Source organism: Pelobates fuscus, chromosome 1, assembly GCF_036172605.1.
Source record: "Pelobates fuscus isolate aPelFus1 chromosome 1, aPelFus1.pri, whole genome shotgun sequence".
NCBI classification, from domain to species: domain Eukaryota; kingdom Metazoa; phylum Chordata; class Amphibia; order Anura; family Pelobatidae; genus Pelobates; species Pelobates fuscus.
In genome coordinates, this window is record NC_086317.1 from 377109868 (window position 1) to 377137066 (window position 27199).

The 27199-nt window shown below is 40.9% G+C and overlaps 1 protein-coding gene across 2 annotated transcripts in view; it reads left to right on the top strand.

Annotated features, from left to right (window-relative positions):
• The window catches only part of GTF2F2 (general transcription factor IIF subunit 2), a 239614-nt gene that overhangs the window by 78755 nt on the left and 133660 nt on the right, over window positions 1-27199 (top strand). For both annotated transcript variants that reach the window (XM_063425989.1, XM_063425990.1), the window contains one exon: window positions 22600-22681. In XM_063425989.1, coding sequence (XP_063282059.1) covers window positions 22600-22681 — 82 coding nt within the window. The remainder of the gene's footprint in view (window positions 1-22599; window positions 22682-27199) is intronic.

Below are 27199 nucleotides of genomic sequence, written 5' to 3' on the forward strand. Positions count from 1 at the left end.
TAAAATGCAGGGCTAGGCCTGTACTCTGATAATGAAGGCCTTAAAAACTACTAGGCCTGAACTATGGTAGTCTAAACACAACAAACTCGGATATTTGAAACACGCAAAAAGACTAATACTTTATTCAAAATTGAGGCCTGATGCCCAAGCTTGTATAAAGAATCAAATCAGCATTCAAATACAAAAAGAAGCCGCATGGAAGCCTATTATAATGCAGGGCTAGGCCTGTACTCTGATAGCCAAAAACCCAATAAAACTCAACTCAGATATTTGAAACATATATTCAAAACTGAGGCCTGATGCCTAATCTGGTATATTAAAATGGAGGCCTGATGCCTAATCTGGTACATTAAAATGGAGGCCTGAACTAGACTCCAAACATAATCAGCCCTGGATTTCCCATGCAGAGGATAATTAAACAAAGTACTTTTTTTTTTTTCCTCCCCAAAAAGTAAATCTGACTATCTATTAATGTGTTATTACCTCATAAATAACCTTTGTAGAAGTCTAAAATTCGTTGGTCGCCATATGTGGTGTAATCACCAAATTAATATAAATATTACACAAGGTTCGTCTACATTAAAAGGTATTTATTTAGAAGGCAACACACAATACTATAACACACAGCCCAGACCCACGGAGCAACAACCCTTTTAAATCTATCTATCTATATAGTAATCCCCTTCCCCACACGTTTGATCTCACCCACGGTTAGGCCTTCACCATCCACCAAGGAAGAAAAAGAAGCAACAGAGTATAACATGGTTCACCAAGATAGCACATGGCGTCTGCACATCTGCTCAGTAGAACAGCCAAGAAGGAACAGAGAGAAATGAAGATAGAGAGGAGTGGCTATCTCTCTCCTGACTTGTAAAGGTATTGAATTACCTACTTAACATATCAAAGGGTAAAGCTTATCCCCCCTGTAAAAAAGATCTACATGAACTTGATCACATGACCCCTGGTCACCATGTTAGTTTGATGACAGAATGTCACCACACCAGGCAGTAACCCAAGTAATTTATAAGGTTGCACATGTGAATAACAGACGCTCATGTAATTGCAGGAATTTGATGAAAACTGCTGTTTAAAGTGCACGGGATGAAGGGATAATTATGGGATGTATTAAAAACAATATTTTGTGAAAATTCAGATTTTTTTTTTAATTCTTTATTTTTGTTTGCACAGTATAACAAATCGGCTTGAAACGGCACGATGGCTGTGACAAGCATGATATAACAGTCAGCATAAAACAGTTACATGGCTTGTGCTTGGACTGCACATTTTGTGGTTTTGTAATCATATAACGTTAGTCCTGCAGACCTACTTGTAGTGGAGTTCGTAGTATTTAGACGAAGGCCATACCTTCGTAGGTGTGCTCAGCTTGCCTTAGATGCTTACCGGCGCTGAGGTGTCGTGGAGGTTTACCTTTCTATGTGTATAGTGCGGACGGTAGCATTATAAATGTGCGCTATTCAGAAGGAGTGAAACTTGTGTCTTACGACATAAGTGTTGTTAATTACCCTGTAACCCTGGGGGGGAGGAGGGGGTGGTGTACCAGTGGCCTGGTCTCTCAGTGACTAGTATGTGGTGCTCTGTGACATCGGGCGCTGTTGGTGCTGTGGGAGTAATAGCATTTTGCGGCTCTCGTGTTGAGAGGGTAGGTGTGCTTTGTAATTCGGTCCTTCTTAGACCTATGCCAGTGCTGCCGAGTGGTAAGGAGTGATCAACTTTAAACCAGGAGGGAAGGGAGACAGAAAACAGAGCCCGATAGGCAGGTAACACAAAAAAAAAAAACTAAAAATGAAAGGCAACTTGTTTGTTATATACAATGTTAGGCTTAGAAGTCCATATGGATGCGGACACAGTCCCATTCGTCCTTCTGGTCCGCTCAGGTCGTAACGGCAGCATAGTTCGCGGCATTGAGCTGTCGGGGGACAAATGGAAGAGACGTCGCGGGGTCACCCATCCCAGATGGTGCAGTGGACGGTCTTTGCCCTCCTGAAGGTAAGGAGTCCTTTCGTAGGCCCAAAGTGGGCAGAAGGTCGCGTGCGCCCTGCATGTCTTGAACGGTGTATTGGCCGTTTCCGTGGCTTACTTGTAGTGCATGCGGGCCCCTCCATTTGTAGGTGATGGTTTGTGTGCGAAGTAGGGATGTGAAAGGTTGGAGAGAGCGGCGCCAGGCCATTGTGGACCGTGACAGGTCTGTGTAAAATGAGAGCGACATGCCCTCAAATACGTAGGGGGTCTGGGTTCTGGTTGCATTCATCACCGCCATTTTGTCCCTGTTGCTAGGGAAACGTACTAGTAGATCCCTGGGTAGGGTACTTAAGGCTTTGGCTGGCCGTGGGAGACGAAACATCCCCTCGGGGGTTACCTGTTTGGCATGCTTAGGTGTGAGGAGGGCTGTGAGGAGCCGCCGTACAAAGTGGGGCAGCTCAGCCTCCGGGTTTTTTCCGCTGTTCCCCTGATCTTTATGTTCCTGCTTCTTCTTTGATCTTCCAGTGTAGCAAATTGTTTTTCAAATTGTAAATTCTGTCTCTGCAGCTCAGAGACCTTTTGTTGTAACTGCTGTGTTTGTTTGGCGTTCTGGTTCGCGCCGTGTTCTAGGGCGCCCATGCGGCCTGTCAGGCTCTGTAGGTCTGTTCGTATCTGGGCCATGTCAGCCTGCAGAGCGAGCTGTACCCCAGCGAGCAGTTCTTTCAGCACCGCCGTGGTGACTGGGGTGGAATCAGCTTGTGGGGGAGACTGGCGAGGGTTCTGTGGGGCAGTATTGTTATCTACCTCTGGGCCTGTTTTGAGGTCGTCCGAGAAGTCTGAATACTCGTCCGGGAAGGCGGCCATGTCAGGGCCCATTGCGCCCCGTGCCTGTCTCCAGAGATCGCCTATGCTCGATTGTTGCCGTGGCTTGTCGGGCTTGGGTTTCTTCATTTTCCGTCCCATTTCCACCTCAGCAGCCTTGGCGCCCGTTTGTCTCCGGTATGTTAAGTTTGGCCGGTGTTATGGGGTAAAAGTGTTCTTTTTGTCCAGAGCTCAGACAGCGTGTGGCCATTCAGTGCAGTAGCTTGGCTCCGCCCCCCAGATTTTTTTTATTTTATTTAAATTAATATTGTAGTTTTTATTCTGTGATTTAGAAATGTATCCCTGAGAGCACTAGGAATAAAGAAGAGATCACAGCTAGTTTCAGGTGGTAGGGAGACAAGGACTCTAAAAGACACCTTCGCTCAGAATTATACTACAAGAGAACAATCCATTTCTACTATGTGAAATTATACAATGCAAAGGTTTAGAAGATCCAGCAAGACTAGTAGTAATTTCCTATTACCATAAATAATATTCTTGACTACAAATGCAGAGATACCCATTGCTATCTAAAAACTAAGTTTCATGCTCATAATTAACATTTTGTATGTGAGGAACTGGCAGTTACTCCAGAGAATATTTCAATTTTTTTCCTCTTTAATGTCTAATATGCAGAGGGCTTGCAATGTGCTACCCATTTAAACATTATTAGAGACTTAAGCTTTTGATGGAGAATGTGTATTCCTTGGTGGAAGATAAAAGCATATGCTTAGCGAAAGGTTTAAGTAAAAGCACATTTTCACTTAGAAACAAGAGAGAACGCTTCATGCTGTATTCTGTTAAATCTTCTCAATTATTGTTACCAAGTAACCATTTCTTTTAAACTTCATCCTTAGCCATTCTCTTTGAAAACGGTAAAAAAATAAAATAAAAAGTATGATAATTTTTAAGGCATCTCTTAATATATGTATGGTGGCAGTTGCCATGGCGATTAATATTTTTGTGTGGAACATTAGCTAGTATTGCTTCTGGTCGTGCATACAGTGTCCATGTTATCTTATAGGAATTTTACTTTTGTCATATATAGTACTGGAGTGACACAAAACTCTAAAATTATATTCTTCTCGTCTAGTATTAATCACATGGTCCCCCCCAATGTTTAACTTTTTGGAATGGAACCACATTGTGGGATACCTTTTTCAGTGAATAGTGGATTAAACTCATTACAAAAATGCAACAAAGTGTTGATCGGAACCAGCGCTTATTAGTTTAAATATCAGTATACCACCTTGTAAATAGTTCTTATTAGCTGCTAAACATTCAAGTGATTCCTTACAATATCACCAATACAAGATACAAAACAAGAAAAGAATGTAGCGCTTTGATAAAAATTTAATTAATCACCTTTTTAGTTTTGTTTGGAGGAAGATTTTCCCTTGTATGCCAAACATGCACAAGTATCTAAACCGTGTTAACTGCCTGTAGTGGCTGTTCCACTGACTGCCACTAGAGGTGCTTGGCTTAAATAGTGGTGTCAGAGAGACCATATGGTTGCTGCACTATGGTGCTTTGCCTCATATGCACATTAGCCTTTCAAAGCTTTCCTTAAGCATTGAATTGGTTGAGGTCACCAGTATTGATGATCTCCGCAAAGCAGGCAGAAAGTTTGATTCTTATGATAATAAAAAATCTGCAGCATTGGAATGGGTTGTATAATTTTCTCTTACTAATGGAAAATTAATCATTTTTGTATTGATATATTAACATATATTGTAGTTGATATGTAACCCTCTGTGGTTGTCTAAACTTGTAAGTTGGATATTGGTTGAGTGCAACTATCCCAAAATAGCAAGCAATTATTGTGTTTACATTCATAACTGCTGCCCACGATGGGTTTGGTTTAAAAGAAGCCGCCGAGATGCAATTGTTTATATCTTTCATTTTGAAACTGTCCTAATTCTGTTTTTATGATATAGACTCTTTGAAATTGTTAGTTGTAAAATAATTTACACTTTGATCTCTGGCTTTCCTGCTGTGTTAAAAATATCTCCCCGTTATCAGTTGAGTGAGCCTTGTTGTGATGCTGTTTGTATCTATCTCCAGTGCCAGGAAAACATATCCATTTTCCTGGCACTGCAGGACACTGCAGTGCCCCTCTCCCTCCCAGCCCCCATCCCTTGTTGCTTACCTTAATCCAGCACCAATGTCTCTCGGCGCTGGGTCAGGCTGCGCCCATGCTCCTCCCCTGCTGACGGCAGCTTTCCTATGGGGATTTCCGCGACGATGGAGGTCCTCATGCATAGCCTGTCCAGCGTAGTTTAAAACACTTTTTTCGTGTTCTAAGATCACGGAAGTACCTCTAGTGGCTGTCTGATAGAAATATAAATAAATAATAAAAGTTAGCACTGATAGACTTACATATATAATATACTCGTTACTCTTGAGTTCATTAAGCACATCTTCATAAAAATGCCCACTTATTTTGTAATATCTGTCGGCAATGTCACAGTATGTCATATTACATTCGCACCCTTTATTGTAAACTCCTGTATACCGATATGGCACCTGTAGTATACTTCATGGTTGCGTTGGTTTCCAGACTTGTAATTATATTATTGCTATCACAACTGACTTTACTGCACTGTAATGTTGCAATATTATTGTACAACAGCTTATATTGAAATAAGCCCACTGTTTATGTATGCAAAATGATGTGAATAAAAGCCTATCTTGGGGGGCGGGGCCGGTCCGCCGAGCTGGACGGTCGCAGCATGAGCAGCTCCTGAAAACTACTACTCTCTCACCCTAAAAAAACATGTTTTCCTCTCGAAAACACAGACCGGCAGCATGGATCTTCGGAACAAAAGGGGCACTGACCCCAGGGAGAGGCTGGCTGCCCGAGCTACAGTCCCCTGGGGGAGAGGACTTTGTTCCCCAAGATGAGGCCTTCTCAGGCGGTGAGCGGAGCGGACGGCCGCTGCCCCGCTATCCTGCCCAGCAGCACCCGACCGGAGGTCTGGATCGGCGCAGACCTGGTCCCGTTCCCCCCCCCTCTGGGCCGGGGGGTGATCCCGGTCCCAATCCAGTGGCAACAACAACAACAGGCCACCCAAGACCTAGTAGCTTCACCACCACAAGCTGCGGCCTCAACCTTAAGATGGCGGACGCCACGCGCGCCGACAGCCTGCAACAACCCAGCGCCCCAACGCGAAGCACTCACAAGCACATGCTGGCCTGTCACCCACTGCGCCCAGAGGTGAACTCTTGCTCAGGCGCCCCGACGGGATAGCTAACCTCTGTGCTCTGGGGCTCCGACCCAGCTCCACGGCGGGTCTGAAACCAACGAAAGAGAATGAAGCACAACAAGCCAGTACCCGCATTGCCAGGGACCACACGGACGGCACACGAGTAAGCATAACCACCTCAGACGTGCCGAAGAACCAATTTCCCACACGGAGAGCCATCCATGCCGCACTTTACACCATGACGGAAGACGTTGTAAAGCATACAGACAGCCGGGCTGCTACTCCAACACACTGCCATCACCACACCAGTGGAGTACCCAGAATTAAAGGACTGCTCTATCGTGGAGAAGTGTGGCAGGGGCTAAAAGCAACAACAGAGCTCCCTGATGTTAGACTCTGTATCTGTATTTCATCAAACACAGACCTTCGCCTGGCCGACGTGGAACCCACCTAGGGTGGACATTTTACAGTCTAATCCTAAGTGTTAAGGCTGCTTTAGAGTTTAATATAGCCACTCATTCACAAGCTCTAGCCCAGCATAACCTGCAACCACTCTCACTAAGTTTAGGCAGCCAAGACAGATGTTTACTCATTATTGCAGTCAGCCTCAGAAGAGCTTAACAACTAGCATGCAAAACTTTATCACTAGCAGTTATCAACCACTTGAATGGTAATGTTGTATTTAGCGGGATAAAATAAGCATACTTATTTACTGCAGTCACTAGTATGTAGCTTATGTTAGCTTAAACAGTCAGTAAACTCACTAACGACGTAATGACAATCTACTTAAAGGACCACTCTAGGCACCCAGACCACTTCAGCTTAATGAAGTGGTCTGGGTGCCAGGTCCAGCTAGGGTTAACTAATTTTTTTATAAACATAAAATTAGTTAAGCCTTCCCCTTTTCCCTCTAGTGGCTGTCTCACTGACAGCCGCTAGAGGCGCTTGCGTGATTCTCACTGTGAAAATCACAGTGAGAGCACGCAAGCGTCCATAGGAAAGCATTATGAATTATGAATGCTTTCCTATGCGACCGGCTGAATGCGCGCGCAGCTCTTGCCGCGCGTGCGCATTCAGCCGACGGGGAGGAACGGAGGCGGAGAGGAGGAGGAGAGCTCCCCGCCCAGCGCTGGAAAAAGGTAAGTTTTAACCCTTTTCCCCTTTCCAGAGCCGGGCGGGAGGGAGTCCCTGAGGGTGGGGGCACCCTCAGGGCACTCTAGTGCCAGGAAAACGAGTATGCTTTCCTGGCACTAGAGTGGTCCTTTAAGTCTGTATAGTCTAATCTATATAAATTCTGCTCTAGTACTGCAAGCGTGACTTTTTAACTCACCTATAGTTAATCTATGTACACCCGCTGGCTATTAACAGAATCTTTTCACTCTATGTTCTCCATGAGGGTTCCAACTCTTCCACCTCACATGAGATACAAATGTGCTAGCTAAATGATGTATTTAGCGTTTTTACTGCTCTTCGGGTATTTGGCTATGTTGCTGCTGACCTGGTCAACAGGTGAGACAGGAAGGCTTGCAGGATACATTTACACTTGAATTGACGCATTAAAGTTACACTACTTAAGCTTGTTAACTAAAAACACATTTCTGATTCATCTCACAGCAAATTAAGAATATTCACACTTGTGCATTAGTCTGTGGGTCTCTGTGCAATCTTTAAATCTACGTACAATTAAACGCACACCACTTAGAACAAGCATAGTCGTTTAAAGACTCAGGCATCATGACTATACACGTAGGTTATACCAATCCAACTTGCAAAGTGTCGTGAACAGCTTGTTTAATTTACTATGTATGTGTGGTGAAAACACAGCAGGCGAATTCTGTCTTATTGTTATCTATCATAAGTTAAAAACTTGTTGATTTTACGTGATGCCTCAAGCTAGTATACTAATTTTGTTTTATTTTTATTCTAATGTTTAACCTCTGCATGACAACGATATCAGGATGCCGTAAGCAAGCTCGAGCACAAACAAATAGATATCGTTTAGACGTGTCTGCATAGCATGTTACGTTTAAAAAACCTAAAATTGTGCAAAATCTTCCAAGCCACTGTTTAATCTATGTTTAAATATATCTGTACGCTGTTGTGGCGTATAAATGTGCTTTGTACCTCCATGCACAACAAAAATAAAGAATTAAAAAAAAAAAAAAAAAAAAAGCATATCTTGAAGAAAAAAAAAATTGTGTAAAAAAAAGAAGAAAAAAAGTTTTTCCCAAAGTTTTAAAATAGTAAAAAACATTTTTAAAAGTTTAAAAAGGGAAAAAATGCGTATTACCTCTACACTTGGTATAGGCTAGCAAAAAATGATCCCACGCTAAGGTTCTAAATATGCCTTCTGAAACACCCTAGGGTGTTTTCTTTAAGAAATGGTATGCCTTTGTGGAGTTATTGGGAAGAAAACTACCTGCTATAAACAAACAAACCTCCAAAGTGGGGTATGTACCCAGTGTAAAATTTCAAAGTTTAAAAAAAAAAATGAAATCAAATGGCTGTGTCTCAAATGTGCCCTTTCAACGTCCACATATACCTGGCAAAGGTACATACGTATTCCTGTTCTCAGACGACATAGCTGAGCAAGATAGGAAGTATGATAGAACCTTAGCACTCATAAGGTTAGCAGCCTGCTAAAATAGAGCATGGACCTATAAAAATCATCTTTGAAAATTCACACTTAAAAATCTGAAATTGACAGGTCTCTTTTACAACACTGTAACTTCACAAAATAGTGTCCAAGTGTAGGACTCTAGGTCATACATTGGGCATATCGTTTTATTCAGAAGTGGTAACTGAGCGTACTTAGGGGGAATTCATGAAAGTGCCACGTATCAAATGTACAAAATACCCAGCAAAAATGCAACATGTATGTAAAACATTTTTTTTTTTCTCAACACAAAATCTGAAATAAATTGGCGAAAAAATGGCGAGTTAACATATAATATATGCCTAATAAGATACCCTGGAGTGTCTGCTTTCTCATATGGAAGGCCTTTGTGGGGTTATTTGAACAGTCAAACTGCTGTAATGCCACAAAATCAGATGTAGGACCATCTATGAAAATTCAAACTATAGAAACGGAATAACGGAACAGGATGGTCTGTTATATGGCATTGTAGCTTCACAGAATAGTGGCAAAGGCATATAATGGGGGTATCATTGTACTCAGCAGATGTAGCTGAACACAATATAAGGTTCTGTACAGGAATAGCACACACCAGCTTTATGAAATACACATTACAAAAACCTTGTTATATGTGTATATGCCAAAATAGAGAAAAAAACACTGACCTTTCACCTTGCTTCCTTGAGCTTCTGTCAAATATATCTCTAATGAGACAGAGAGGGGTATTTTTTATATAAAAAAAAATAGAGATATCTTTGCCAGAAGCTCAGAGAAGCAAGGTGAAAGGTCAGTGTAGGACCTGCCTAGCCTAGGGGGGTCTGCCTTGACGTTGGCAGGCGGGCATTCCTTCCAATGGCCATTGGAGTAACTTAATGACCTCCATTTGTTTAAATATACACTGCTCAAAAAAATAAAGGGAACACTTAAACAACACAATGTAACTCCAAGTCAATTACACTTCTGTGAAATCAAACTGTCCACTTGGGAAGCAACACTGAGTGACAATCAATTTCACATGCTGTTGTGCAAATGGGATCGACAACAGGTGGAAATTATAGGCAATTAGCAAGACACCCCCAATAAAGGAGTGGTTCTGCAGGTGGTGACCACAGACCACTTCTCAGTTCCTATGCTTCCTGGCTGATATTTTGGTCACTTTTGAATGCTGGCGGTGCTTTCACTCTAGTGGTAGCATGAGTCGGTGTATACAACCCACACAAGTGGCTCAGGTAGTGCACCTCATCCAGGATGGCACATCAATGCGAACTGTGGCAAGAAGGTTTGCTGTGGCTGTCAGCGTAGTGTCCAGAGCATGGAGGCGCTACCAGGAGACAGGCCAGTACATTAGGAGAAGTGGAGGAGGCCCGCTACCTCCGCCTTTGTGCAAGGAGGAACAGGAGGAGCACTGCCAGAGCCCTGCAAATTGACCTCAAGCAGGCCACAAATGTGCATGTGTCTGCTCAAACGGTCAGAAACAGACTCCATGAGGGTGGTATGAGGGCCCGACGTCCACAGGTGGGGGTTCTGCTTACAGCCCAACATCGTGCAGGACGTTTGGCATTTGCCAGAGAACACCAAGATTGGCAAATTCGCCACTGGCGCCCTGTGCTCTTCACAGATGAAAGCAGGTTCACACTGAGCACATGTGACAGACGTGACAGAGTCTGGAGATGCCATGGAGAACGTTCTGCTGCCTGCAACATCCTCCAGCATGACCGGTTTGGCAGTGGGTCAGTAATGGTGTGGGGTGGCATTTCTTAGGGGGGCCACACAGCCCTCGATGTGCTCTCCAGAGGACTGCCATTAGGTACCGAGATGAGATCCTCAGACCCCTTGTGAGACCATATGCTGGTGCGGTTGGCCCTGGGTTTCTCCTAATGCAAGACAATGCTAGACCTCATGTGGCTGGAGTGTGTCAGCAGTTCCTGCAAGTCGAAGGCATTGATGCTATCGACTGGCCCGCCCGTTCCCCAGACCTGAATCCAATTGAGCACATCTGGGACATCATGTCTCGCTCCATCCACCAACGTCACGTTGCACCACAGACTGTCCAGGAGTTGGCAGATACTTTAGTCCAGGTCTGGAAGGAGATCCCTCAGGAGCCCATCCGCCACCTCATCAGGAGCATGCACAGGCGTTGTAGAGAGGTCATACAGGCACGTGGAGACCACACACAACTGAGCCTAATTTTGACTTGTTTTAAGGACATTACATCATAGTTGGATCAGCCTGTAGTATGTTTTTCTATTTTAATTTTGAGTGTGACTCCAAATCCCGACCTCCATGGGTTGAAAAACCTTGATTTCCATTTTTTTTATTTTTGTGTGATTTTGTTGTCAGCACATTCAACTATGTAAAGAACAAAGTATTTCAGAAGAATATTTAATTATTTCAGATATAGGATGTGTTATTTTTGTGTTCCCTTTATTTTTTTTGAGCAGTGTACATAGGGATTTAGGAGAGAGCGCAGGTAACTGTTTCATTGGTTTTTACTGTATGTATTGGGGCAATATTTGTGTATGATGCTAAACTTTTATTCACAATGCAGATGAGTATGTCTATCTATGTATCCACCTCCTCTGAAAATTGTACACATACATTCTTGTACTTGAAAGCACCTCTAGGCCATTATAGAATTTCACTAAAATTCTAACTCTGTCAAAAGGTGTAGGAACTACTTTGTATTATGTGTCTTTCCTATGCTTGATGAAAAGGCAGACCTACCGCTGTCAGCTGAGTGAGAAAAGATGTTGTCCATGGAGGCCTCCGCTGTGCAGTACAAGGGTACAGCGTTGATGTCTGCTTCTGGGAGGTGAAGATTTCGGAGGTTAAAGATGCAGGCAGCTGTAATGGACAGGTTCAGGAAAGTAAAACTCCTTTCCCAGTATCCCGTGGCCACCGCACTGTTAGCCATTATGTTTATATTCTCTGAAATAAAAACACTTTTGGCCTGTAGTTTGTTTCTATTCAGCAGAAGGTTAAGAGAAAAAAGTTTCCTGTTGAATTTCAACTGCTATCATTCTCATTCAGCTAAATTCGAGTGTAGGTATAACAGCCAGACCTGCGGTATCTTCCAGGGAGTGGGGCTCATAGCTGATGCCTCTCTGTCCTGCCTTAACCCCTTAAGGACCAAACTTCTGGAATAAAAGGGAATCATGACATGTCACACACGTCATGTGTCCTTAAGGGGTTAAAGGAACACTATAGGGTGAGGAACACAAACCTGTATTTTACCCTATAGTGTTAAAACCACCGTCTACCTCTCCTCCCCACCCCCCCTCTAAAAATAGCAAAATCTTGGCTTTAGTCCAATCTGCTAATGCCGGCTCTGCCTCTGATGGCCTAACCAGAAGTGTTGTTCTGAGCCAATCACAATGCTTTCCTATAGGAAAGCATATGAACGGCTGAGCTTGTCAAGGAGGCTGATGAGGAAAGTTCAGTGTCTGCATGCAGAGGGAGGAGATGCTGAATGTTTGGATGCATTTTAGGCAGCCATGACCCAGGATGGATTTCTAACAGCCATCTAATGAGTGGCCAGTGAAGTTATCACTAGGCTGTAATGTAAACACTGCATTTTCTCTGAAAAGACAGTGTTTACAGCAAAAAGCCTGAAGGTAATAATTCTACTCACCAGAACAAATTCAATAAGCTGTAGTTGTTCTGGTGACTATAGTTGTCCCTTTAAGGAAAAACCTGACTACAAGAGCTGAAGGTTGCCTATTTGTACTAAGCCCTCTTTGTACAAAGCACTTACAGGTACGTTAGTCCGTAGTAACTGTTTTCAAATGGGAATTGTTGTCTCTTAATAAAATCTTGATCTTCTGATCTCTAGTATATCATCTTCTTTTAATGGTTTGAGGTAACCTAGTCATTAAATACAACCCCATAATCTGTTTTTCCTATGAGGAACTTCGTTAATTAATGGACAAGTTGTGAAAGCATTAAATGCTTATCTTTGATACCAAATTCTGGAAATCTATACATCAACACAGATATATGTTCCCCCAATGTCCAACTCTAGGCTATCTAATCTGGCTGTATAGTCTGACACCACACTCTAGCCTGTCGCTCTTAGTATGTTGTGTTTTATTCTGTTGCCTTTAAGTGTATGATGTATAAATCTGCTATATTCTGTGAGAGAATTAAGGTTAATGTTTGCAACCATTTTTCCAAGCTTTAAATAGGATGCTTTAACAAAACCACCTTTCACAAGGAAACATGTATCCACAGTAGTGTGATCAGGCTGCCTGCTTACAGAAAAGGTTCCATTTATACTATACCATCAATTCACACACAGGCTTTTGTAATAACTCCAGCCTGTCTGTTAATTATACATACTCTGGTATGTCCTCTTCAATGTATTGCGTTAACTGGCGTAATCCAAAATGAGAGTTCCCAGCACTGTAAATAGAAGCCTTTGCTTAGGGCCACAGACCAAGTTTAAATGAGGACAGTAGGTACCTTTTAGCACTGTTGGTTCCTGACTTTGCATCACTGCTAGCCTTGTGGAAGCTCATTACACATTCTCTTCATATGTGCTAACAATGTCCTCTGAAAAATCTCATTTGTGAGTTTTCCTCTTCTCCATTAATAAACATCCATTGCCCTTAGTGGAAGGGACCAGATGAAGGGAAAGGAAGAAAACCATCACTTTGCTCAAATTTTTATGGCTCCTAAGAATTTTGTTCACAGCCTTCTCGGTATGTTTGTAAGTTATGTTTCATATGTAGCTGAGCAGCCTCTAGAGAGCTTCCCTAATCATTTAAACTAAACTCTGAATACGACCAAAGTCTAAGTATATGTGGATTTGCTACAAAAGCAGTTTAGTTTAGTTTATTCCATGAATGTTATTCTTGAAAATAAATTGGCTGTGCGCATGCTAAAGCACACTAATGGTTTAGCTCCAATTTTCTTTTTAAAACCTCAATTTGTAGAATCGTTTCATTGCCAAAAAGTTCATGCAGTTGAGAAGATTACAGTGCATTTATCAGTGATTCTGTTTTGAAGCTTTCCTTGGAGGTAGAGGATAATGAAGTAGAATACTTCAGCCCTACCATAAGCAAACATTGATTACAGTGTTTTCTCTAGGTTCTAAAACATACCACATAGAACTTTATAATGTAACTATTAAAGTGAATACTCTCCGATGCAGGAGATTGAACGGATGCCCTTATAATAGGTGCACAATATCATTGCATTGTGTTTATTCTCCCAATCTGCCTATCTAGTCACTGGTACTTTTTCAAAGACATGTTATTATCTGTTTAGAAAGCATTAATCCGTAATGACATATTAACATATCTTTTCATATTTTTTTTTTTTTTTTAATGGCAGATGATCACTATTAGAACATTAAATTACACTTGTAGTGAACGGAAGAAATATTTGGAAATACGTGGGTAGGTGTGCTTCAGTGACCATTAAGTATAGAGGGATTACTATATCAATTTCTGACATTGACTGTAAAATATTTAGATGACTGCTGAGTTTTAAATACAAAGTGGTGGATATTAATGAGAAACTTAGAATGGAATGCACGACAATTGCAGTTATGGGACTTCTGGCATGGAAAAACCTGTAGACCAGGTTCTCTGCTTCCTGTTTGCTCCCTTGTTTCTGTTTGACAAAATATGATTAGCATCCAGGGTCTATATTAAAGCAGAGACAGAAATTGTAAACATGAACATTGCAGTTCGTTTCACACACGGAGTATCTCTACCATCCTATATTCTCCAACTATTGGCTGAAAGATATTTTGGATCTGTAAAGGGTAGCCATATATTGCAGGCTTCATATCTTCTATTGCAGTTTTCTTTTCATTCTATATTGTCTTCTTCGTAAGCTCTGGTAGAAATTGTGCTATAATTCACTAGGTAATACAGCATATTTAATAGCAAATGTGTGAAGATAATTTTACACTTCCACTTGTGATAGAGCCGGTAGGGGCAATTTTAAATGTTGTTTGGATCTTCCAAGATGGGAAGCCAGCAATAAAATTATACATTTACAGGACAGAAAGGCTAGTGTGAATAATTGCAGTAATATATTTCATTAGATGCAGCTAAAGAAGTCACTAGGGTATTGTCCATCATCTTCTATGTAACCTGCTGCACAATGTATTTATGGCTCCTTTGATTGCAATCCCAGTGTTTCTCTTTTCTTTAACGCTTTAACTTTTCTGAGACTGATTCTACGTTTGCTAGCTTCTTCAGAATCATATAATTCCTCGGTGTAAAACATGCTCTTTTTTTGTTCTTTTCCAGTTTCATAAGTTATGTCACTCTGCATTGTTATGAATTTTAATTTGTCCTTTTTTTTTTTTTTCTCCTCCAGACATAAAGCGCACACTATAGGCAACCAGACCACTTAATCTCAAGAAGTGGTCTAGGTAACATGTCCCTGATGTCTGATGCTTTGCATTAGGACTTCCAACGTCCGTAACATCCCTATAAAAAATAGAGAGGAGGGGGGGGGGGGAGAGAGAGAGAGAGGAGGGGGTGGAGAGTATTCCAAACACTATAGAATACCTTTAAAATGCCTGCAGGGACACGATGTAGACACCAGAACAACTACATTAACTGGTCAGGTGACTATAGTGTCCCTTTAAATATATAGCATCTTTGCAGCATGAAAGGAACACTAGTGTTAGGAATACATTCCTGTATGAAAGACCTCTACTAGGGTTGTGTTTAACCCTGCAATGTACAAATTGCAGTTGTTACAAAATTAGACCACCAACACTACAGGACCATTTTATTGAGGTTAAGTGGTCTGGGTAAGTTCAGTGGTCCTTTAGGTATAACCTTTCTATCTAGAAGTTCTAAATATCTTGTCATGATGTTTTGTCATAGCAAACAACATGGTGTTAATTAACTTTGTTGAAACTGGCAACAGTGTTCCCTATTGAGGTTATTATTGCAATAGTAGGGCACATGACGTGTCTGTATCATAGCAACTTATGCCAACCTGACATAATCCTTATTAAAAATTAATGAATTACTTGAAATTTAAATATTTTCCTAAAGCACACATATTTGAGCCAGCATATAAAAGCCAAGTATTTTATGTTATGTGATCTGTGTGCACCTTTAGATGTATCAGACCATTTGAGTAACAGTGCAGTAGTTCCTGTGCGTTTTCCACACATCCCAGTCACTAGGGAATTATTCATAGATTCTTAATCTTTGCAGCCCAGCATAGATGGTATGCTGTGACTAGAATCCTAATTGGGTAGCATAGCATTTAAAATGAAATAAAAAAAATAAAAAAAATAAAAAAAATCTTTCTGCTAGTTGATTCTATAAACCGATTTTATTGATAGTACTGATCAATATATAATTAGGGCTCAGGAGATTTAACTCTTGCATGTGCTTGCATTTTATATCTTTGGTTAACATGAAATTGATTATTCCAATTTAAATGCTGCTCACTCTAGTCTGCAACCATCAACCATAAGCCATACAAGGCAGCAAATTGCTTTAGCCCGGTCCTTTATTCACCTGCAAGAGTTATATTTTTGCTTTCTATTTTTTTTTTTTTTTTTTGCAAGCTGTGCAATGACCTGTCTCCTCTGTCTTCCAAAATACTTAGACAGTAGACTTGTGCAAATTTGGTTTGGCCGAATCGATTATTCAGAAATGTTTTTTAGTTCAGGTGTTCTGAAATATATTCATAAGGCGTCTTCTGTTCGGCCAAGTTTTCTTAATGCAATTGTTACGGGAATAACGATTTGGAAGAACTAAAATGGCATGAAAATTGCCCCATTTGTGTGCTGCAAAATATAAATATTGGGTGTGTAGTTTGCAGTGACAGGGGCGTTTTCCCACCATTTAGTTCATAGATAAAGTGCGAACTAACCCATAGAGGTAAAGATAAAAAATATTAAAGGATGAGTAGTAAATACCAAACAAGCAAACAAAAAATATTTATACATTTTTTTTGTTTTGTTTGTTTTTTTGCCTTTAACTGCTCTTTTTTCCTTCTATTGCTCACTTCTCACTTGTTCTGTGGATAAAATCCAACATTTAGTGTCTGCCCGGTAACGATCAATAATCTTTTTCCCATGAGTCATATATTAATTTTATCTTTTTTGCCGTCCAGGAGAGAACTACAAATTACAATTTGTTTGAAACCGGCAGTTACTTGTAAAAAGCAATAGGAATCCTTGCATAATAGCAGACTTTAATGACTTGGCTTGACAAAGGTTGCATTGCGTGGAAACGTTGCCACACAGTGCTGTTATGTTACATTAAAATCTGCTATTATCATTCTTGACTTTCTTATTACTTTCTGCCTGTGATATTTGAGACTTGGCCACCTCTACATACAGAGCACCTTTTCTATTACCGTAAGTTAACAAGAACAATCTCATTTTATTGAGTGCAGTCTCCTCACTTTCTTTTGTATATTAGACAGTTACTGTCTGAACTTGGACATCACTATTGATCTTAAGTATTTCTTTTATTTCTTATTTTTTAATTTAATTTTACAAAAAGTGCAGATTTCAATAGAAATTGGCACTTTTATAAATTGTATAAATTAGCCTGGCTGTGAATCGCACAACTTGTTCTGTTACTTCCTTGTTCCTTTAGTGAATGGTGGTCAGACCTTACTCTTTTCCTTAGGAGTTGACAGTGGTCCACTGGATACATAAAGCTAAGCCTCTTTACCTGACTTACACTTACACAAGGTGACTACCTGGGTATGCCTCTTTTGTGTATACCATCATATGCTGGTCTGTTTTAAACCTTCCCCCGCTGATGATGACAAATAGTATATGGGGTGCAGATGGAAGGCTATAGTTTAAACAATTTATGCCATCAGTTCAAATCCCTATGTGCTGCTGAAATACTGGCCTGTAACCGTTCATCTGTCTCCATGGCTATTTTTCCCACCTCAGGTAAGTATATTAGTAATTTAGATTAAAAACTAGTATAAGTACCTGGTTTTCGGTTCTTTCAAGTAGTTGCCCTGATAATAAATAATAATAATAATAATAATAATAATAAATAATAAAATTCTTTCACTCTTATCTTAAGGAGTGCTCCTTCTTGTCTACTATTTGTGTTTTTTGATTTCTAACTCTCCTCTAATTTATCATTACTGTATACAACAATCAATATGTAATCATTGTTGCAGTATTTTCATAACAAACTACTATTTTTTTTTTACTAATCTCTGCCTCTTCTTACAGGCAGATACTGTTTTGTGTTTCCTATCACTACATGAAAGAATTTGACAAGGCAAGAGGAAGCACTGAGAATTGTGTAATGACACAATGGGATTTTCAGTTTAACGTATCCACTCTATTTGATAGCAGGGCATGACTGCTTTCATTCAGCAGTGTCTGAAATTGCATTCCCCTTCCACAAATCCCCTGCTCAGCCCCCCTTATACAAGACCCCTCTCCCAATACAAAACCCATGCCGCCTTCTACAAAATCCCTGCACTCCTCACACACAGTTACAGGCAAACAGTCACACACACAATTTACATTTAGAGCCCCCACCCACCGCTCATGGGTGGGGGGTGGGGGGGACGGCGACACAATAGGTCCCCCCCCATTCCTATTTTCATGTACCGTCACTCATGGATGGAGGCCGGAGGAGGACCCATGTCACTGTTTAGTAGACATGCCCCTAAGTCATTTTTACTTAGTATTAGTAACGTTGGCTGAAAGACCAGTTTTGGTCTTTCAGCCTTGTAGTAGATAGCTCCCTAATACCATGGAAATTAAGGAGCTATTTACTATGCGGCTGCAAGTTGCAGCCGCAGCATGAATAGGGTCGCAATTTTTATTAATTTTAATTAAATTTCGATCCGAACAGAAACTATTGAATGCCATTCTAACACGAATGAACAAACTGTTCATTCTGTTAGGACAGTATTCGGTAGTTTCGCCGGCGTCCTATCTATATGACAGGACTCAGCAGGTGAGAATTGTGGGAAAATTTATTTGACTGCGAGAAGTGGGTCAAAGCTGATCAAACGTAGGAAACCTCCATAAGACAAAGTAGTCCCTACTTTGTCTTAAGTTTTAAAGATAACTAGAGCAGAAAAGAAGAACAGACTCTGACAGAGGGAGAGAAGTGGAAGCGATTGGGGAAAGGAAAGTTCAGCATGACACTGCCGCTTTAAGGCCAAAATATCCAATCTTGAAGCATAGCAAGTTTGAAATGTATGTATTGAAACTTTAGTGAATAACTCTGTTAATATGCTTTATAAAGGAACACTATAGAGTTAGGAACACAAACCTGTCTGGTCTGCGTCTCGTGACATCATTATGGAGACAAATGCCCCTCCTAGAGATGCATTTGGGATGAGGTGCATATGCCCACATTTAATCAAATACTTCTCACACAAAAGCATTTAATCCAGTGCTTTGTGTGCTGCATTTAGTCACCTGACCCTCAGGAGGAACGCCACTAGAGGTGTGTTTAACCCTGCAATGTAAACAGTGCTGCTTCGGCAAAATGGAGATGTTTTACGTGGAAGAGTAAAAATGACAGGGCTACCGCACCCATACCACTTTATTGCTACAAAATAGTCTGGGTGCATTTAGTGGTCCTTTACATTTTAGTCAGAGGACGAATAAAATAGTAGTAGATAGTGGTAGTGATACTCTTTTAAAAACCATTCTTGATTTGATCAAAAATGGCTTCTCTCTCCTTCAACACCAAATCTGAGGATGAATGTGAATTTTGTATGCTAACACCATTCTTTATTTTCAACACTTAACAGACTTTCACCAATGTCAGCGAAATGTAGGAGGTAGTGTTTTGCAATTTTAGCATTGCAGCAACATGCCACAACACTTTTTTTTTTTTTTTTATAAAGATGGTTTTATTAGAATTCAACTGCCTCCATAATTAGTACTTTTTCTGTTCAACAAGATTGCCCATTCATTAACTGCGCTGTGGCATATTTTAATTCAGGCAATCAAGTTTAGTGCTTTTGCCACAGATGACACTATCCATGTCCTGTTGGTAATGGCTCCAGTTCAATTAAAATACCTTAACTGCAATAAATCAGTTTTTTTTGTTTTTTTTTACACATTGCCCTCAGGGGTTAAAATATATATATATATATATATATATATATATATATATATATATATATATATATATATATAATCTCAGTGGTATCAAACAGAATTGGTATATTTCTTGATTGCATAATTAGGGTAGGCTTCAAGGTAGATGTAAAAATAGCCTATTTATCCCTCAGATCCAGCTTTAACCCCTTAAGGACACATGACATGTGTGACATGTCATGATTCCCTTTTATTCCAGAAGTTTGGTCCTTAAGGGGTTAATGGGATGATCTAAAAAACAGACATCATATTTAAATGCATTATATAGAAAGCACATTTAAAGAAGCACTATAGTGCCAGAAAAACACTTTTTCCTGGCACTAAAGGGTTATTACGGTCCTCCCTCGCTGGGCTGAAAAGGTTAAAACCCCTTCAGCCAATTACCTTAATCAAGCCCGGCGCTGCCGGCGTCAGCTCCAAATGCGCATTCCCGGCCAGACCCGCGCGCATTCAAACCGCCCATAGGAAAGCATTACTCAATGCTTTCCTATGGATGTCCAGCGTGTCCTCAATGTTATTATTGCATTGCGGACTGCGGAAGCGGCCTCTAGTGGCTGTCAGGGAAACAGCCACTAGAGGCTGGATTAACCCTCAATGTAAACTTACAGCTGCAGGGTTAAAACTAGAGGGATCTGGCACCCAGACCACTTCATTGAGCTGAAGTGGTCTGGGTGCCTATAGTGGTCCTTTAAGGATGTCACAAAAATGAAAATTAAAGCTACTTACCAAAAGTGTCCCTCGAGGCATTATTTAGTGCGTTAGTCTGCAAAATTGCTAACAAAATTAACTACTATATCCTAATAACATTCAGTTTAGGAAATAAAATTTTTATTTTTATTTGTTGCCTCTTATCATGATGACATTGTCTGTTTTTTGTAATTCATTGTCCAGTAGTTTTAGATTACCTTTTCCTATTAGCTTTGGAAATTGTTGGTTTCCCCACTTGGTAGATACACTTATAGGGACATTTTATTCACTATAACTATTCATTCTTATTGAGCTACTCATTGAAGTAGTTATAGTACTCTCATTCATTGTTAACCACATTTTTTTGCACTTCCGTATTCAATCAGGTGCCTGGCCATCCACAGCTCTGCCCCTACTGGAGGCATAGCTAAAGAAGTGATTACACCGTTCTTGCCATACCAACAATGGACACTCCATGTTGAATGCAGTCAGCTGACACTCTTAGCCAATCACAGTTGCTCATGCTAATGCTTTCTTGTTAGCCAAAGCAGGGTTAAAAAGGGTAAAAAATGTCCAAGTCTGATATAGACTGAATAAGCCTCTCTATGTTCTTACCTTCTCGTTCCTTTTTTCCCCTCAGTATATGAGAAAGAACAATATCATAGGTATCAATTTTTAGTAAATTTTAAAGCACATCTGTTGGATACAGTCCATTCTTTAATAGCTTCTAACATTTCTTTGTGTTTTGATGTCTTCCCTTTCTACTGTGTCACATGGTGTACAGATTGACAGTGTTGGTAATACTAGCTCAGTTGCCACAGCAACACCATATGTTTGCGAACTCCTTTTACTTATATTTGATGTTACTCTGGAATATAAAAAAACAGATGTGTAACATCTATTTCCTGGTGGTTTTTCACCAGCATGCTGCACAATGAATGTATTGGTTGTTAAAGGGAAATCATGGTAAAAATATGAGAGATTGGTGTCTTCTATGTGTTCATATATTGTTATTTTTTATGTAGTCAGTTGCTGTTTTCTTTTAATATTCTAGTGACAATACAAAAATTAGATAACAGTACTAGAATCAATAAATAATTCAAATAAACCCCCACATATTGCTTTATTTTCCCTTTAATCACAGAATCCAAGTTTGTTTACATATTCCGTAATTGTTCATGCATTTTAGTCTGTGATGGTGAATGTTAACATTTTATATTTTTGTGTTAATTCTGGCTGTTACCATTGGTAATCATTAACTTGCATTCTTAAGAATCAAACGTGTAAAGGAACACTTTAGCGTTAGGAATACAAACATATATTCCTAACACTATAGTTTCCAGGTACCTATCTAGATGTCCCCCCACCCCAAAGTGAGGATTTGAAGGGTGAGCTCATCCAGGCTTGCCACGGTGCTCTCTACAATGCTGTTCCTTGACTGAGATCATAAATATTCATATCAGTGAATCCAATGCTTCCCCATAGTGAAGCATTGGATGGCTAGAGCTCATGCTGAGCAGCCTGCCACACGACACCAATCAAATGTTGCTCTCAGAGCAATCAAATTTGGTTTGGTCATAGCAGAGGAAGTGCCTCTAGTGGCTGCTTTCTAGTCAGTGCCTTAAGGCATCTTCATTGAGATTAAGTGGTCTGGGTGCCTTTAATTTTTCATTAAATGTCCGCTTTGAAATTTCCAAAACATTTCACACAAGGAGAATAGTATTTTAATATCATTATTTGTGAAAGGTAAGTAGAAAAGGGATGTGTTCTATAGAAAGAATGTGATATTCCTAATTCAATATACCTGTTCTAATGCTTTCTCCATCACTGTTAGAAGTGAAAAGTGAACACTTTGAGATCATTTTGAAATAAATGGAATGCTTTTTATTAAAGTACCATATGATTCATGTGTTACAATCCTTAAAAAAAAATAAAATGCAGTTTGGATGATGTCTGTAGGTTTGGGCCCAGGTACTTTTATTTTAATGTGCGTGATCTTGAGCATGTCACGCATCCCAGTAAATCGTGTCTAATTAGATGGTAAATATGTGTTATATTTCTGTTAAGTAAGTGGTTACCTGTTACCCAGTATAATGTTACACTGATATGAATGGTTGCTATGATTTTTTCCCCTCCAGATAAACTCGCAATAGAAGGGATTGTAGTACAACGTGCTGAATGCAGACCAGCTGTCAATGATCACTATATGCAGATGAAGAGGTAGGTCTAGTTTTTCTACCCACGTTTAGTTCTCAAGAAAGGCCTAAAAATGAGTGGCCACAGCAAAGCTCCTTCTACTGTGTGATCTGGAAATGGATGGAGTAGCGGTCCATGTGGTTACTCTCTTCTGCCGTGACCTCTGATTTAAAAGTATATCACAATGAAGTTCTCCCTTCTTTAGTGCCTAAGTTTTGTTAGGGCCGTTGGCTGTCATGCAGCCACTTCTGAAGCTGTGTCCTTAAGAGGGGATAAGCTTAGCTTTTGCAAGAGTTTTATTACCCTTATATGTCCCAACTCCCTCTCTGTGTTTTTTCTTGTTCATTTTCCAAAATGTCATTCCTTTTAATCAGCTAAGGGATCTCCTCCTACAAATCTCTATTATGTCTGTCCCTATTTCTGTTTATTAATTGGCTAAACTATTTATTTTTGTTTTTTGTTTTTTCAACCCTTTATACTTCCAATCCCTTTGTCATTAGATGGTATTCTCATTTTTTTCCCCCTAGTTTCCGCAGAAAATGTCTGAAATACTTGTTTTGTTTTTTTTTTGTAATTAAAACAAACATACAACTGCTGTACAACTTTCCAGGTACCCCTGTCAATGAATTTTCCAAAATCATTACATACATTACATTAAACATTTCTCCGTAACTATCTGGAAGTTTTTTTTTTTTTTAGTCTGTTAAAGCATCATCAAAAAAACTTTTTTTTAGTCATTCTTAAAAGTAATAATTTCTTTTTATTAGTGGAATTCTGTGATGTTCAAGTATTTAACCCCCTCTTTACTACATACGGTACCTTCCTACATTTGGTCCACATTAATTTGCTGTCATACCTCTGCTTACTGAGGATACATGGCATTTACATAGTATTTCTACATAAAAACATACAAACTGTTTAGGCTCACTCGGTGTAATTACTGTGGTCCTTGTGGTTTTCTAGACATCGTGTGGTTTTTAGTAATTACTTATTATGCCTCAGAAATTCTATTATGAGTTTCTTTGGGTGCAGTGAGCAGAGAAAATGAGTTTTGATATGTTAAGGGAAATAGTCAAGAATACAGTTCTAATTTGCAGAAATGAAATATTATGGCATACACCCTGCAGTACTGTGTGTAAAATATTCTCATAGCCCACCATATACCAGCAGCCTCCTATACTGTCTCCATAGTAGATGCATTGTTACCCCTGTAACCTCCACTGCATTGTCTAGATTAGCAATTCTTATCCCTTGTCAGGATACCGTACCTTGAATCCTTTTGGTACTTCCAGAAAATTTCTATCTACTGTTAGGAATACACACATTGACACTCTGGCATCACCAGTGACATTCAGTGTCACTATCATACCTCCAGGAGTTATGACATTGTGCTGTGGAAACTAATGGAGTGATTGTTCCAGCTCATTTTCTTGGTGTATTATGGGCTATATGGCACTTAAAGAAATTATTTTTTTTCTTCTAGAAACAATTATAAATCCAAACTTCTTTTTTTTTTTTTTTTTTTTTTTTTTAACCCTTTTTGCATAGATACTGGCAGTAAAATAGTTAAAGGATCACTATAGTGTCAGGAAAATAAACTTGTTTTCCTGACACTATATCATCCTTAGGACCCCCCCCCCTCAGTGCCCCCCTTCCTTGGCACTGAAGGGGTTAAAACCCCTTCAGCTCATTACCTTTATCCAGCGCCAGGCTCCCTTGGCGCTGGTGACCCCCACCCCCCACCGACGTCGGCTCCCGAGTGGACTGGAATGCACATGCGTGGCAAGAGCCGCGCGCATTCAAACAGTCCATTGGAAAGCATTTCTCAATGCTTTCCTATGGACGTTCTGCACGCTGGATGCGACTTTCGTATCCAGCGTCGCAGAATCGCCTCTAGCGGCTGTCAGGAAGACAGCCACTAGAGGCTGGATTAACCCTGCAATGTAAACACTGCTATGTTTACATCTGAAGGGTTAAAACCTGGGGGACCTGGCACCCAGACCACTTCATTGAGCTGAAGTGGGCTGGGTGACTATAGTGTCCCTTTAAAGGACCATAAAAGGCACCCAGACCACTTCATGTCAATTAGATGGTCAGGGTGCAGTGGCCCTTTAGTGTTTTTTTGTTGTTGTTGTTGTTTTTGTTTTTATATTTAACATTCTTATCATTTTTTTTTGTCAATCTGTTTTTTATTTAAGGCATATGAGATGGGGTACAGAAGAGAAAACAAGGGAAATGTACGAATAATTTACAGCATTTGGTTTTGTGCCATATGTTGTGCCATGTTTTTAGGCAGTCCGGTTATGAGACTAGTCGATTAAGATATATCAGTGAGGTTCAGTACCATTCTAGCATAAATGCATGCATACAAAGGTGACTGTATAGTCAGGCTAGTACATTTTGCCCACTGTGAAGGTGAGCTCAGAATGAACAGAGAACTGTGGTGTGACTCTGCAGTTTCGTCAGGTTTGTGTCGATGGACCTATGGTGTTTTGTGATTGCGTGCGTGGGGTTACGTGTAGACTTCCCTGCCTCATCTGTCGAGTTGGGTTTCTTGGTGTGGTACGTTTGAGCTGAAGGGAGCATATGTCTCTGCGAGCTCGGGTGTTGATGGAGTGTGGAGGTGCTAATGGGTTGAATTGAATTTAGCCCCCGCTGCCTAACTACCAGAGGGGCTGCTCTGCTGAAGCGTGCAAGCGACCACCCTGCAAGGTGTGCTAGTCTTTGCCTGAATAGCGAGGTGCTGGTGGTGGTGTGCGGGATTCATGGGGCGCGTCTTCAGGGATACCGAGCGCGTTTGGGTGTGTGTGCTCTGCAGTGCAGCTACTGGATTGGTGAGTGTGTTCTAGGTCCTAGATGTAATTACTGACCAAGGGGTAGGAGGGGTACTTTCGTTGTTCCGCTACAAAGTCTGAGTGTAAATGTAGGAGTAGTGCCGTGTCTTGTCGATTTGAGGTGGGCTATGCAGTGCATCTAGTGTCAGTGGTTGCTAGAAGTTTGCAGGTTCTATCCTGTAGAGTGGTGACTTAGAGGTTACATGTAAGCCTAGTCATTCACCATTAAAGGTTAAATAGGCAGGCCAACATAAACAAACAACAACCCCAAACAGATAAAAGATAAAAGATAAAGATAAAAGAGAGAGAAAAAAATAACAAATTAAATATAAAATTAAAATTGTAGTTGTGGATTTGCAAGGATTAATTAAGTCCTGAATATGCCTCTGCTGAAGGGGTTAGGTGCCCTGCGTCAAAACTGTCTCCAGAGGCGGTCGCTGTTCTGTGTTCTGGGAGCTCCCAGCCCGTGGGACAAAGGGAGTGATGGGTTCTGGGTCCCATCTATCTGTGGTTGTTCTCCGAGGTGGGATAGCAGTGATCGGGATGTCCAGACCCAGTGTTTCTAGGAACATGGGTGCGCCTTCCATTGAGGTAAGTGTGTGTAGAGTTCCGTTCCGTTCCGTGAACCGTTGGTCCCCCACCTGTATTCAATGCTCGCCGATCTCAAGCTACTGGTGAGCGAAGAGAAGGTTTTTCTCCAGGTGAGCATGGCTCTCGTGAGGTCCTGGAAAAAAGTCAATGTAGTTCCTTCGAAAGCCAGTGGTGTTTTCCCTTTGAGAGCCGCCATGAGCTGTAATTTGTCTTGTACTGTTGGGCACTTTAGTATCACGTCTCGGGCAATGTTTGTGGGTGCCCTGGTGGATGAGGGTAGGCGATAGATCTCTGCTGTGGCTAGTTTTTTTGCTGTAGCTAGAGGCAAAATTGTGGCCAGGAGGCGTCTGGAGAAGTGTGGTAGATCGTTCGGTGAGATTTCAGCAGGGATGCCCCGTATTTTTTATGTTAGTGCGCCTTTGCCGTTCCTCCAGAGCAGTGAGCTGTGCAGTCATGTCTCTTTGGTGTGTATATATTTGCTGCACTGTTTCTTGTAGCTCAGACAGGTGGTCTTGCATGCTTTTGATGTGTTTTTCTGATGCCTGCACCCGATCGGTAACTGCTTTGATGTATTTTTTTTTTTTTTTTTAAATTCTTTATTTTTGAGTTCAGGTATGGAGCGTTACAATTTTCACACATGCTCATTATCTTCCTTACATTACAGTGGCAACCAATCACTGTGTACCTTTGCATTAACACATCACGTTATTCTGATTTTACGAGCAATACAAGTGTGTAATCCACCCCTCCTCCTCTGCCATTCTCCCGTTGATCTGTTACTCCTAGGTGTGTACCCCGGTGGATTATCTATCGATGTGCTAATAAGCTACCTGGCGTGCCCATGTCCTGCGTTGTATTGTTAGAGATCTGGCTTTAGTGAGCATACGCCCAGGTATAACCTTGTTCATGAAGCCTACTACTGCTGTAGGTCCATTCTATCAACGTATGAATGGGGGTCTGTTGATTTCACTTGATGCCCCTGTTACAAAGAGTGCGTCTTGCTTTTGGCCGTTTAGGCTGTCGCTCCAGACTGAACTTGATTTTAGGGTAATTAGGGAGGAGGGGGGGGAGAGAGGGGGGGGGGGGGGGGAAAGGGGATCCCACCGGGTGCACCCGC